The sequence below is a fragment of the Parasteatoda tepidariorum genome, chromosome 9, assembly GCF_043381705.1.
Source record: "Parasteatoda tepidariorum isolate YZ-2023 chromosome 9, CAS_Ptep_4.0, whole genome shotgun sequence".
NCBI classification, from domain to species: Eukaryota; Metazoa; Arthropoda; class Arachnida; order Araneae; family Theridiidae; genus Parasteatoda; species Parasteatoda tepidariorum.
The window spans coordinates 18365972-18381549 of record NC_092212.1 but is presented as its reverse complement, the minus strand read 5'-3'; the positions used below and the strand labels follow the sequence as shown (position 1 = coordinate 18381549).

Below are 15578 nucleotides of genomic sequence, written 5' to 3'. Positions count from 1 at the left end.
ACGGAATAAAAAAAAATATGGCGATGTTTTTCAGGTTTTTATTTTAAATTAAAAGAAGAAAACAACAACATTGACGAGTTAAATTTAGTTAATTAAAAAAATAATTGAAAATCGTTAAGAACTTGCTATTTACAGCTAGTCCTCAAGAACAGTTTGCTAAGGTAGTAGTCGAGAGCTCAAACTAATATGAAGGCTGCTAGTTTTCGGAAAAATTTATGTACCTATACTAAAAAAACCATTTAAACTTTACCGTCTTTAAAGAGAAATAATTACCCGTGACTACTTTTACTTATTATCAGTTTCACAATTTACATTCAACGCATACACACAAAAGAGACGGATTTTTTAAAAAACTTTTGTAAGAGTGGTCAAATTTTCATTCTGTTAAGTGCCTTGGTAATATCTCAAGGCAGGTATGTATTATTCACGTAGCACTAAAGCTGCACAATGGGCTATTGGCGACGATCTGGGAAATATCCCTGAGGGTGATCCGAAGACATGCCAACAGCAATTTCGATCCTCTGCAGAGGGGATCACTCCTCCGCTTTAGTAGCCTGATGACCTGCGTGCGAAGTCGAGCTTACGATTGAACAGTTTAACGGGGACCGATATCGCACTCCCTCGGTCCCTGCGCAGGATGATCAAAGTGATTACCCATCCGCTTACTGACCGCAGCCATTGATGCAATGACTTTAGCGTTCTATTGGGGACGGTGTCTTCATGATCAGTCCGCGGTTGGACGGTTAATATCTTAAAGAAATCTCTTGAAATGTGTACAACAGTTGACTGTAACCGTGGTAGACTTATTTTGACCAAAAGTCGCTCTTCTCTGAAGAAACCTAATTTTTTCATCAAATTGGACTGGCTTTTATAGTTTAACTGTTATAACGGTACAAAAAAGTTACTCTAATGTTATTTTAACGTGTCACGTTTCTCTTCATATCTTTTGAATGATTGGTTAAACAATAGTAATTCATTCACAAAAAGGTATAAGCTCTTACCTCAAAGAGAAATATGAAATATAATTTAAAATTTAATTGAAATATGTAAACTTTTATTGATTAATTTGTTAAGGATGAAAAATAAATTTTGAATTGTAAGGCATATTTTTTATTTTATTTATTTAGATGTTTCAGATTTCTTTTAAACCTAAATTTAGATTTTCATGCCATTTACTTCAAAAACTAATTTAATAAATAAATTATAGAACGTATTTAAATAACACCTTATTTTGAGATAACATCGCAAAGTTGCTGTACTTCATATGATACGTCATACGAATTACTTATGAATGCAGGGGATGCCTCAGACGACTAAAAAAATAAAATGCGGTAGAAACTCATTTCAATTTTGTTTATTTATATTTCTAATTGGTCAATCGAATCCACGACTTGCATTTCAAATTATTTTCATTTCAAACAAAAACCCTCTTTGCATTCATTTTCAATTACAAACTGAAAAAATATGCTTGAAATAATTCTTAATTTTAATCTCTTTCTATGAAATTTTGAATTTTATTAGTCATCACTTTTCCTTATAACCGTTGATGAGCAACCGACCTAACTTTGGATTTATGGCTACAAATGTTCAATTCCGTAGCCTTGTGATTTAGAATCCGATCCAGAAGACAAGGAAACTCGTGTCACAAGTATTGGGAGAAATTTGCCTTCGTGGAGGACTTTTTGATGGAACTAACCCGCATTTGCGTTACATGGAAAGGAAAACCGCGCAAACTTCCCTTGGTTAGCCTGTTGGCAAGATGACTGTAACTAAGGATCCGTCAGCCCCTGAGGATATTTTACACCAGGGCGGTAGTAGGTGCGAGCTGGGTGCGGAATTTTTTTTAATCTTTTTACTCTCTTTCGGCTTCTGTAGATTTTCTAGTTTAGTATCTCCTTTTCAAATTTCCATTTCTCGTTGACGACCTCACGTATGTATTTCAAATCACTTTTGTTCCTTTCCATTCACGTCTAGCAAGTCTTGAAAATGGGCGCGTGTTTATAAGCACTTAAAACATGTCGGATGTTATTTCCGATTTGTATATTTTTGAAGTGAATGAAGTTTTTTAATCAAGTAATAGATATTATTATGTTTCGTAGTAGCCAACTCTTCCACATGTTCGAAACATTTTATTTTTAAGAAGTGGTATCAAAATTAAGAATTTCACAATGGATTCCTGATGTAACAATTTTTAATTGCTGGCAAAACTCTATGAAACTTCGTTAATTATGGTCAATTAAATTATCATTTCACTACCAAATTAAAAATTTACCTTGGAGAGATTCTGGCAGTAAGGATGTTTGTTTCTTTATTAGAAGTTAAAGTTGTAGCCCCGGTAGCAGAATTTACTGAGACAATCTGCAGCGCCTTCTTCATTAATCAAAATGCAACTCAAAAACAATTAGATGGAGACTATTATTTTAAAAATAAGGCTCACCCTAGCAAATGTATCGGAAAATTTGAATTTTTAAATTCATATTTTGCTGTTTTCTAGTGTTTTACTGAAAAACAAGAAATGTACATTGTTTTAATTCAATTTTAACCATTAAATTACACTTAAAAGCAGGGTTGCCATGGGTGACTAAAAATGTGCTAACTATTAAAATTCAAAATTTAATTAAAATAAATTAAAGTTATCAACTATATAAAGCGTATTTTTTTAATTTTACAATTGAAATAAAATCATCATCATCACCGAAATATATCTGGGAGCCTGGGGCCGTTAGCGGCCTTTTTCCCATTATTGAAATAGAATAAAAAATATGTTTATATATGAATAATATGAATTGTAAGCCATAGTGGTTGATACGATCAAATAATTAAAGAGAAAGTAAATAAATGAAAGTGAATTGAGTTTATACCACTTTTTATGCCTTTTTTGTTGCCTGTGGCATCCCTTTAAACAGGAAGAAAGAGTCAATTCATATTTGAAATTTATCTCTCTAAATTTTAAAGTCTCTAAATAGTTACACATAAAAATAAATGATTTAGATCAAAATTTCTTCAATATTCTTACAATAATTATTGAAAAGATTCAAGAATAACCAATTTTAACATTAATATTTTTAATGATCTCTGAAAGATAATAATATGCTGACGCAGTGATAATCTGCAACGGCTTCTGCTGTGATGGAGCTACCGGGATTGAAGTTGTATCAGATTTCCTATTTCACATTATTCTGTATAAAATTTTAACTATTCTGGGGTTCATTCGCACCTTGAAACAATAAGAAAGTGGTAAAAAAATTACGATGAAAATTTGTAGTTTATTAAATGAAGCTTATGATATCGGAATATTTTAATAAATACATTAAGATCCGATACCAATGGAATTGAAATTATAATTTTAAAGTTAAAGCTAAGACTAAGAAATTTTTTAAACTGTTTTAATACAAAATTGAAACCGTTTTTTACAGTGGCACTCTAACTATGGCTTACTGACTAAAATTGTAGGCGTTTCTTTTGTTATGCAAGCCTTCGAATTGGATATACCATGAAAAGTAACGCCTACTTTCTAGGTGCGAACCGTATTTACGAAAAGGATATAAAGTAAATAAAAATTTATTTTCCTAACCAAACATCTAATATTCTATAATTTGCAAAAATTTTTAACAACTGAGATAATTTCAGAAAAGTGTTTAAATTTTTGTGACTTTAGTCAAGTTCACTATTACGAAGCTTTGTATTATGAACGGTTCAACAAAATAAAAATATTTTAGTAAACTGCTGAGTGTTCACCCCCAAGTAGTTAACCAGGCGGAAATATTCATTTTCCAGGTCTAAATGTCTAATAGCTATTTGTAAAAGGGGGGAAAGACTTGTAGTAAAACTCTTTCAATTATAGCTTTTATCCGGAAACAGTAAAATAAGTTCTTACTATTATTATCTTATTTGTACATTATTTATCACTAATTACTAAATAACACATAATTTTTTTTTTTAAATATGTATGTTACAAATGTTAAATAAATATTGGAAGTTGGTATAATTTTCCCGAAAACAAACCATTTTTGTCCCAGTTTTTGTTGTTTTCCACCTTGATCAGAGTGTCCGTCCACCGTCTCGAACTAAATCCTCTTTTAATGGAGTTTAAATTTACCACTTTCTCTCACTAAAATTTAGATTATTTAAAATTGGTAAGTAAGCTTAAGAAAACTTTTTAAATTATAGAAAATGTTCCCTTACATAATTTTCTCTTTCATAAGATAACAAAAATAGATAATTAAAATGCATTTAATTTCTCTCCTCACTTTATTACATACCACTGGGTTATAATTAAAGCAGCGTTTAATTTCTCTCCTAAATTTATTACCTATCATTGGGGTGATGATTTTATCTTTATTAAGATAACAATAATAGATACATAAAAAGTATTCAATTTCTCTCCCCAGTTTATNTCCCCCCCCCCCCAGTTTATTACCTACCAGTAAAGTAATAATTTTATCTTTGATAAGATAACAATAACAGATAATTAAACTGTTTCATCTCCCTCCTCGCTTTATTACCTACCAGTTGGGTATTAATTTCATCTTAGATAGGATTACAGTAATAGATAATTAAAATTTTTCATTTCCCTCCTCACATTCTTACCTATCAGTGGGGTAATAATTTCATCTTAGATAGGATAACAATAATAGATAATTAAAATGTTTCATCTCCCTCTCCACTTTCTTACCTATCAGTGGGGTAATAATTTCATCTTTGATAAGATAACAATAATAGATAATTTAAATGTTTCATTTTCCTCCTCACTTTACCTACCAGTGGGGGTAATAATTTTATCTTTAATAGAATAATAATAGATAGTTAAAAATGTATATTATTTCTCTCCTCTCTTTAATATCTACCAATGGGGTAATTACGCAACTTGGAGATGAAAAAAAACGAAAGAAAGAAAATCGCTAGTTTTTGTAAGATCTAGATATAGTTTTTTTTGTTCGTTCGAGCGAAACAAGCTTTAAAATAAAAGACATAAATAAAATTAATTTAGTGAATGGATTTTCACAAGAATCAAGAAACTGAAATTTTTTTTTAAAAATTTTACTTTATATTTTTGTTTTATTCTTCGTAATTCAGAAAATAAATTTGGCACATGATACAAGCTATATTCAAATTCATTTTTATTTGGTTGAGTTTGCCATATAAACTTATGTTTCCAACTGAATATGATTTTCCATTGATCTTCAAAGCATGTAGAAAAATATTATGACTCATTAATTCATAATGTTTTATTAATTACAATTCATAAATCAAGTAATAATTTAATTGCGATTGATCACTGAAATTATAAATTATAGATTAAATAATGACCACTTAGTAGGCTAATACACATCGATAAAATAACAATTAACTAACTACATAGTATAATATGCCATCGTCGGTCTCTGTTATTCACTAGTAACAGTAACAGTGATCGAAAATAACAATTGTGTCTAACTCTGGTTAAAATTTGATAGCCAAAAATGTTCCTTCTTAAAATTTAATTTAGAAAAACATGAAAATCGCGTCTGCGCAAAAATAATTTCTGACTTATTTTAATTTGAAATTATAAGTATGCAAATTGCTATTAGTCTTGGGAAGTAGAAAGTTTTGAACCAAAACTTCAATTTGAAAGTCCGAAATGAAGCAGCCCTCTTTAAATTTTTAAATTATTAAAGTCAAAAATGAATGGAGTAGGAGTGGTATCTACCTCATTGAAAATGTTTAGTAAAATGTTTCCCAGCGTCAATTATTATTTAATAAGTTTAATATTTATAGCCTATTTAGTTTTACAAATTAATAAGCAGGCTCTGGTGACAACAACACAAATATTTTTTTAAGTCTTTCGCAAGTGGAAAACAGTTGACAAAATTTAGAGGATAACAGCACAAAGTTGTCGCCAGTGTTGTGAACCCGCTACGTTGAAGCTACGAGATTGCAAGGCCTTATAGCATTTAAAACTTTATAATTTTTATTAGCACGTCCTAGAAAACATTTAACCCCTTAATGATCGGTTAATTTTCAAGAAAACGGTCATAAAAGTGCCTATTTTGCCAAATACACGTATTTGATTAGTGCTGAAATCTAGTTTAAAATAAACTAACTATCTACAATTACCTTAAAAATATCCTGATACTGCCATCTGGTATGTAAAATGAGAAATAAAATGTTTTCCGGGCAAAAGAAATTAATTAGTTTTATAATTATTAGTTGCTTTACTACTGAACACTCCAGCCAGGGGTGAAAGCGAGACGGAAAAAGAGAAAAGGCTGGTAGTAAAACCATTTCAGTTATTGCTAGTTTTCGGGAGGAGTTTACTTATTCTTTTTTTAAACTATTCAACAATATCTATTTTATCTTGGAAAAAAAGCGGATTTATATATATGTTAAAATCTTAAAGAAATCTTGATAGTTACAGATATTTTATTTTTCTCGGAAAAAAATGCTGTAATAAAATATCTTTCGCACCAGTTTTTCATCTTTTCTGTCTTGCTATATAAGGGCTTTCAGCCATGACTCCAGCCATCACCTCCTACATCAAGAAGCCTCCACACAGTCTTTTATAAGTAGTCCGCGCAGACTGCTTAAAAAGTTAACTAGTTGTGCTCATGAACCCAAAACCTTTTCGCTAATAATAATAAAAGTAATAAAAGTTAATAATAATAAAAGTAATTGAGAGAAATTTATCATCTATATTTGAGAATTGAATCTGTAGNCTTAAGAATCTACCCCTTTGGCCTGCACTTTTATAAGTAATAGTGGACAAGTTACGCTAAAATTAATTTTTTTAAAATATTAAGACATTAATTTTACAACCGTCTGAAAAGAAGATTTCTGAAACTACGGAAATTCCGTAGCAGTTGGAGGGTATGCTCCAGCCATCACCTCCTACATCAAGAAGCCTCCACACGGTCTTTTATAAGTAGTCCGCGCAGACTGTTTAAAAAGTGAACCAGTTGTGCGCATGAACCCAAAACCTTTTATAAAAGTAATTGAGAGAAATTTATCTTATATATTTGAGAATTGAATCTGTAGTGGTTGACAAGTGAATAAGGCAAACCAATAATATTCATAAATAAAATAAATTTTTAGTCATATATTTGCTACCACTTTCTTATTTTCATTATATTCTGTATTAAATGACTCGTTCGGTAAGTGGATATCCTTCACAGTGGTCTGATCGGACTACCTATAAAAAACCGTGTGGAGGCTTTCAGTTATAGGAGGCGTTGCTCCAGCCCGGAAATTTCATGGGAGAAAGAAATAGAGGGCGAAACCTCACCCCGTTATTTTCACGGGAGCGAGAAGGAAGGGGGTAAAGTTTAATGTAACATTTGAAAAGCTTGAATTTATTTCTGGTTAAAATAGTAACATAAAAAGTATTTATGTCGTGCTGAAATATTAATAATTTAATGATATTGCTCAACTAATGCTCAAAAATAATGCAATATTACTTAGAATTTATTTTATTAATTTAAAATGCTAGGTAATATCATGATAATTTCAGTTGGATAGAAAAAAATTTTGCACCAGTTTTTTTTTATTTCCAGGGTAAGCTGAATTTGTTGCGCTGAGTACTAGGACAAGTATGTCGTGCTTTTCCAAGATGAAAAAATAAAAATGAAGTAATTGAGCTACTAGTTTATGTGTATTTTGGGAAAGTAGCAACTTTTCTAACCAAGCGGTAAGCAATTGTAAATTTTGTTATTAGATATATTTTGGGACAATTTGAAAATAATTTATTCTCCACTGCGAAATTTTTAGTATGAAGTTTTTTATTCTTGCTCATGATTACTTGTTTTTATCAATAACACTTATACACTGTAGGACCGTTAGATTAAATATTGCTGATAATCTTTATAGATAATGATTGTATTCAATTGTAAAAAAAAAATCCTTTTTCTTTTCAAGTTAGATAACATTCAGTTGATATTTACGAGTTTTGTCAAAGTTTAACAGCATTTAAGGATTTGTTTAAACATATAAAAATAATTAATTGTTTTTCTCTAATATCAGAGTAAAATGTTTTACAACTTTGCATACATATTTATGGTATCCATTTACTTACAATCTTTCGTAGTTACTGATGCTTCCATAAATATTTTAAAACCACAGAACAATGAAGTTTTATTTAAATTAACGAATGCAAAAGCAGATGAAATTAATGTTGAAGCTGAAAATAATTTGAATCAACAAGCAACAGGTAAGAATATTTGAAAAAGTTTTTTAAATCAATACTGAAATGTGAATTAGATTATGTGACTGTTTATTGAAAGGGATTTTCGATTAAAATGTACTAAATGAATCGCACCAAAGAATAAAAAAGACTTTCATTTTTCAATGTAATTGTAATGCATTTATAATGTTATTCTTAGAATTTACTTAGATGAAACCAATAGATTATGCAAGTAATATAAATATTCATATAATTACTTGAAACAAGTCGTCTGCATTTTTCGATTGTTCAATTACCGTTTTTCACATTTTCTCTAAGACTGTTGGTAGCAGCAGCAATACATAAATTAATTTTACATAAAAGTACATAATTAGATAATTAAGGTAAGGTTTAAGGTACTTGCAGGGTTGGCAATTTTCTATGCTATATAAGAAAATTACTTTCTGTGATATTTATGTTATGCTTTAATGTATGATTCTTTGTTTTGTAAAATTGATTTAAAATTATTTTCTACACCACTACATCTTAGTGATTCAAAAGTTCGTATGAAACGCCATTTTGTTCCAGTTCTCTCCAGGTGAAGCTTTTAAATTGTTTCCAAAATTACCCAAAATTATGAAATGTTTGTTTTTAAGCGTATACCACACTATAAAAGTATATATCTATAAAAGTATCTACTTTTATATAGAGTGTATACCACTCCATACCTGCCAACTTTTAATCCCTTCCATTATCATTTTTCCCAGTGGTATTAAAATGGAATTAAAACTTCCATTTTAAGCAAACAAATACGCTGTATTTGAGAAAACTTAAGTTGAAAACCATGATAGTAACGCATATTAATATTTGTGCTTAAATTTTGTAAGAATAGCGGTGATCAGAATCATTTGAAAATTAAGTTTATAAAAGAAAGAATAGTATATATTTACTACCACTTTAAATATGAAAATAAAATCTTCCGGAAAATCCGGAAGAGTTGGCAGGTATGCCACTCTATATTTGGGAAATGCGTAGTTGTTGACAGTCCTGCATTTACGTTTTTGCTCTCTGAACATTTTAAAATCCCACTTAGATTACTGTAAGCACCAAATTATTAAATAAATAATCCTTATCGAAGTTTATCTGTGCTCCTGAGGTCGTTTGCAGCCCTTTTCCCATCAATCTTGAAATTTTAACTTTTAGGTGGCTCTTTCCGCTAACTGAATTGCTAATAGGAGTGAAAAGAAAATTAAATTCTATGCATTTTAGATATAGATGCATCGCTACAAAAACAAGCTGTAATTGGACTGAGGTTTATGTCTTCTCCAAGTGTTCAAAAGTAAAAATTTCATCAAATCCCAATTTATGGCCTTTTTAAAAAATTAGCTTTGCATTATAGTGGTCTAAAAAGTCTTATCTCTGGTCAAAGGTCTTACTGTATTATTTTTTGGAGTATATTATTCTGGCATCTTTTGAGTTTGTCTTGTTTCTACAAATAAAATTCTAATAATGAAACACTTCTGCTACCATTTGCATAGCTGCCAACTTTCAATCCCTTCCATTATGATTTTTCCCAGTGGTATTAAAATGGAATTAAAATTTCAATTTTAAGCACAAAAAAAAAAATACCTTGAAATAGATTAAGCTGACAACCATCATCATCGAAATATATCTGGGCGCCAGGGGCCGTTAGCGGCCTTTTTCCCATTCGTCTTGTATTGTGGTCTTTAAGGTGGTTCTTTCTGGTAATTGGAATAAAAGGAAATTAAATATTTTGTATTTTAGTTAAAATTACGTCACTTCAAAAATGAGCTGCCATCGGCTGACGACCATGATTGTAACACATATTAATATCCATGTTAATTTTTTTAAGAATAGTGGTGATCAAAATCATTTATAAATTGAGTTAATAAAAGAAAAAAATAATATTTATTTACCACCACTTTAAATATAAAAGTAAATTTTTACGCCAAATGCGTAAAAGTTGGCAGGTATGCATTTGGGCTTCAGAGCAATAGCTTATATATGTCATTATTTCAAGATTGATTAATTTTATTGTTTATTTAATGTGAACGATATACAATTGAAGAGCTTAGTGTATTAAGCGAGTCGCAATTTCAGGAACTTACAGGGAAAATAACATAAACTGGATCTATCATTTTGTTTCCAGTTTAATCTAAACATAACTAATTTACATCAGTTATGAGCATGCATGCATGATTTTCTTTCTTCAAATTATCTAGAAGTAAATAAAAAAAGCCGAAGAACTTTTTGTCCCGCCTTCTAATAAATCTTCAGCAAAATAGTTCCGTTACATTAAAAAAAAAAAAAAAAATCGAACTTATATTTGTTTTTATTCTTTAGTTTCTTTGCTATTTGTGTTACTTTTTATGGCACTAATTCCTGTGAAACTGGTATAGTATCGAGTTGCTAAAATAAAAGTCAATTTTGATGGATATGTTGTTAGTAACACGTTGAATGCCACGCTAATTTTACATGGCTTGCTCGTCTGGCCAAATGGTAACTACACACTGAATTTGCAAATATTAGACAAGCTTTGCCACCTCCTACATCAAGTAGCCTCCACACGGTCTTTTATAAGTAGTCCGCGCAGACTGTTTAAAAAGTTAACCAGTTGTGCGCATGAACCCAAAACCTTTTATAAAGTAATTGAGAGAAATTCATGTTATATATTTGAGAATTGAATCTGTAGTGGTTGACAAGTGAATAAGGCAAATCAATAATATTCATAAATAAAAAATTTTTTAGCCATATATTTGCTACCACTTTCTTATTTCAACTATATTCTGTTTTTAAATGACTCGTTCTGTAAGTGGATNCTGTCAAGAGTTGTGCGCATGAACCCAAAACCTTTTATAAAAGTAATTGAGAGAAATTCATGTTATATATTTGAGAATTGAATCTGTAGTGGTTGACAAGTGAATAAGGTAAATCAATAATATTAATAAATAAAATAAATCTTTAGTCATATATTTGCTACCACTTTCTTATTTCAACTATATTCTGTATTAAATGACTCGTTCTGTAAGTGGATATCATTCACAATGGTCTGATCAGACTGCCTATAAAAAACCGTGTGGAGGCTTTGCTAGTTTTTTAAAAGGTTTAGCACGACATATCTGGAAAAAGTGGTGAATCATATAAACCTACAAATTGCTTAGAAATAGTGAAGGATAAAAATCGACTAAATTGAATTTATTAAACCGGGAATCACAATTAATAAACTACCATTTGAAAATATTTATTCGCTGTCCGGAGCAAGTTGGCATCTTTGTGTATATAAATAAAACTATTTTTGTGTGTTCTATATTGCATTAATTTCTTCAAACCATTTTAGTAACGATAATTATATAAAAACAATTATATGTGCTTCTAATAATTGGCTTCGCCGTCCGCCGGTGACCCCCGTTACACTACGAACAAACTCAGCATTGGTCACCGGTGATCCCCATGGCATTCAACGTGTTAAGAATATCACTAATTTATTTTTCACTTCTCAAGAGAAACACTTAAAACTAATATGGTTTTACTAATTTTTTTCCCTTTCCGTCTCACTTTAAGCCGTGGATTTATCACCCTTTGTGTATTTAAACTACACACTTAATATAGTTGGGAGGTAATGTTTTGAATTTAATTTTTAGTTAGATTTTATCTAGACTATACTTTATACCTTTTTCTCTTGCGTATGGCATTTAGTATACTAAAACGTGCTGTTCTGTTCTAAGCTGATACACATCGTAAAAGAAAAGATCATTTAAATTCATATTTTCTTTTTCTTTTGTATTATTCACCGAGTGAGTTCGCAGTTTTTTCATGAATATTTTGACAAATTTTTTTTTTATTTACAATTTTTGAAAAGTGATATTGATTCAAACCATCTAGAATTTTAGATGACCATGTTTTGGATTTGTGGGGTTTCATTGTAGCAATTCAGATGCATTTTAAAATAATAAATTCCATTTTACAGCATGTGATTGTGGAGAGAATTCTATTAGTTGCAAAGTCATTGATGAAAAGAAGATTTGCCTCTGCAAAGAAGGATATGTTCAGGGAATCGATGAAATTTGCATTGGTATTGAAAGAAATCCTTACCGTTTCTTAATTTTTTTATAGTTTCATATTTTTTCAGTAAATTCTGATAAATAAATTTTGATGTATAACATATTTTAAAAATATTTGTAGATTAAATTAATTTACAATAAAATGTTAAGGTAAAAATTTTGTGGTCACATGCAAGGGAATCAGATGAGCCTAATTCATGACAGTGAACTCTTATTTTATCTCTGTGTTACGTGGTCTTTTGAACTCGGTTGATTTTTTTTTCAATTGTGGAAAAAACCTCGAGTGCAAAAGGTTAAAAAATAGGATTAGGAAATTACTTTATTAATCAAGCTTTATTAATAGCATAGCAATTTTTAGTTTCTTCAAAGTTAAACACAACGTTATTTATTTCGTGAAAACTACTTTGTAATTTTTTTTTTTACTTGAAACAAATTTAATGGATTATTTTAGTATTTTCATTTTATAGAAATTTTCACTTGGAACTTCACTAATGATAATTAACTGCCTGTAGCATTAAAATCATTTTGAAAAATAATGGGAAAATTATACTTCTTAATATTTCTCGTATTTTATTGGAGTTAAGCACCCAAGATACTCTAAAATAATAATTTTTATACTTTTATAGAGACTTGCAATGAAACGCAAACATGCAAAAATGGAGGGTCTTGCCTGCAACATTTTTGTGTCTGCTTACCTGGGACGTCTGGACCTTTTTGTGAAAGCATTTACGATTGTTTGCACACTGATATGTGTAGAAAGGATGATAATACAGACTGTTCTTATGATGTGGATAGACAAAAGGCCTACTGCAGATGCAGTACAATGGAGTATAGATTTGATGCAGCTACCAAAACATGCCGAAGTGAGTCATACGCTGCATACTGTGTAGTATAAACCAATTAGTTGATATTTAAATATTTGTTTTAAGATTCCAATAGGTCAAAGCCGTGACAGTTAAATTGTATTAAAACAATCAAACGTTGAATTTTTAACACGTTTGTGATCACCTCTATGTATTGCTTTTGGAAGGAAATATATTTGTACTCCATTATATATTTAAAATATTACTTTAAATTTCACAATTTTGACACATTAGAATTATTATACAGATACAGGGGTTGGGGAAAACATGTAAACACTTAATATATTACCTTTAAGTAATAAAAATTCTTTTTCAGCTTAAGTTTGGAAAGTTTTAAGTACCTCTTCTAAAAGCTCTAAGTGAGATCTTTAAAATTATGCTAACATTTTTGAGAAGAAAAATCGTCCAAAACAATTGCTCCTAAAAGAAATTTTGTTCACATAGAAATAGTTTAGATGCGTCTTTATACTTTTGTCCAAGTCCTGTATATTTCCTTTATAAATTATTGATAGAGTTGATCACAATTTCATTGAAATGATATATGTTTACTTCTTGCATCCATTTTTTAAAAATATGTAAGACCTGGGGAACCTTATTTAAATTAAAAACTTAAATTAATCACAGCTCCCTTGAAAATCATTAAAGAAAAATATTTATATTAAAATTTAGTATAATTTTGATGTTTTAAACAGCTAATTAAAAATATATCATGAACTATTGGCTTTGCATAATAAATCCCACAAAACCTGCCTAAAAATAATTATTCCGATATTTTTAATTAATAGAATGAGTAATTTTGAATCGATTCAGCATTGAACCATCTTTTAGAAAATGAAGTAAAAGTTTTCCTTCTTCCCCAGAAGAGCCTTACTTGTTCAAGTTTGAGAGGAGCGAAAATGTCTAGTGGAGAAGAGGTGGCTCAAAAGATAAGGCTTTCACCTCCCGATGAAGTAAACCGAGTTCGAATCCCTGCAATGGCTGGTTGATACTAATTCCGCACCCAAATCCATCTGACCACAGTCTGATGTAAAATATTCTAAGTGGTTGACGGATCATGGGTTAGAATCCCCTTGCTGTCCGCTAACGTTAGGATGTTTTCGAGGTCTTCCTCTCCATGTAACGCAAGTGCGGGTTATTTCCATAAAAGAGTCCTCTACGAAGGCAAATTTTAACCAGTACTTGATCCAGGAGTTTCCCAGTCTTCTGAATTGGGTACAAAATTACAAGACTACGAAGCTGAACATTAGTGACCGTAATTTAAAAATTTAAGTCTGCTGTTCAATGACAGTTATAAAATAAAATAAAATAAAATAAAATAAAATAAAATGAAATAAAATAAAATAAAATGATTAGTGGGGCGCTTTTGCACTAGATTGTGTGACTCGTCACGTCTAATAAATCATAATCAGCTTGAGAAATATGTGTGGATGAAAATTTTGATTTTTACTATCTTGTTTACTTTAATAGGTTGTTTGTGTACATATTGGGCTTCTCAGGATTTAGGATCATTTAGCTGGTGTGATTACCAGCAAGGTCGACAAGTGTGTGTGTGCACAGTGGGCTATTCATACAACCCACACAGTGAAGAATGTAAAAGTTCGTATATGAAAATCCACTCTATATTATACCTCTATGTTAAATCTACACAATATCTTAACTACTCTGGATTAAAATTTACTTCTACATTATCATTTTTAACCATTAAGGGGATATATAGGGCCTTTGCATCTGAACAAGATATTGCTTCAGTTTTCTGTCACATATAACTGTTTACACTGTGATAACTGTTGATATAGTTCGTTCACCAGGAGTTGGCACTTGGCTCCACCTCCTCGGACGCAGAGTTAATTTCAGCACGGGGGAGAAATAGGAAAAACATTTCCCCGCTTGAAATCGAGATAACCTCTAATGCGCGCAAAGCCTCCACACGATTTTTTTATAGGTAGTCCAATCAGACTATTATGAAGGCAAACCAGTTTACAAAAGAGCCCTTCAATACAAAATCTAGTAAAAATAAAAAAGTGATAGCAAATATATGTCTAAAAATTTGTTTAATTTTTGAATATGATTAGTTTGTCTTATTTACTTGTCTACCACTACAAATTCAATTCTCAAATATATATGACAAATTCCTCTCAGTCACTTTTAAAATAGAATTTGGTTTCATGCGATCAAACTGTTCACTTTTTAAATAGTCTAAGTTTGCGCAGACTACTTATAAGAAACCGAGTGGAGGCTTTCTGATGTAGAAGGTGATGGCCAAACACAAACAGTAAATTCTTTTTCAGTCATTTTCTTCGCTTTGTCATCAGCTATTACACCTTTCGTTATTCTAGCTAATTTATATTTAAAAACTTTTCCCCAGCAAAATATCTCAAAAAGAACAAACTATTCAATAAAAAGAGAGAAATATCAACAAGTTTATGAAATAAAATGCACATGTTCAAAATATGCACATGAAGATTGCGAAATAAATATTTTTGTCATACGATCGCCAAA

At 30.4% G+C, this 15578-nt stretch overlaps 2 protein-coding genes across 2 annotated transcripts in view; both read left to right on the top strand.

The window, feature by feature from the left end:
- Positions 1 to 7869: 7869 nt before the first annotated feature.
- LOC122271141 (delta-like protein B) lies at positions 7870 to 14860 on the top strand. Its single transcript, XM_043051348.2, has 4 exons — positions 7870 to 8182; positions 12123 to 12227; positions 12843 to 13079; positions 14547 to 14860. The coding sequence occupies exons 1-4, from the start codon at positions 8002 to 8004 to the stop codon at positions 14843 to 14845; spliced, it is 822 nt and encodes a 273-aa protein (XP_042907282.1). The 5' UTR covers positions 7870 to 8001; the 3' UTR covers positions 14846 to 14860.
- LOC107447438 (adhesion G protein-coupled receptor L4-like) overlaps positions 14550 to 15578 on the top strand; it is a gene marked incomplete in the record, with an annotated part of 19808 nt that continues 18779 nt past the window's right edge. The window contains 1 exon segment of the mRNA XM_043051349.2: positions 14550 to 14675.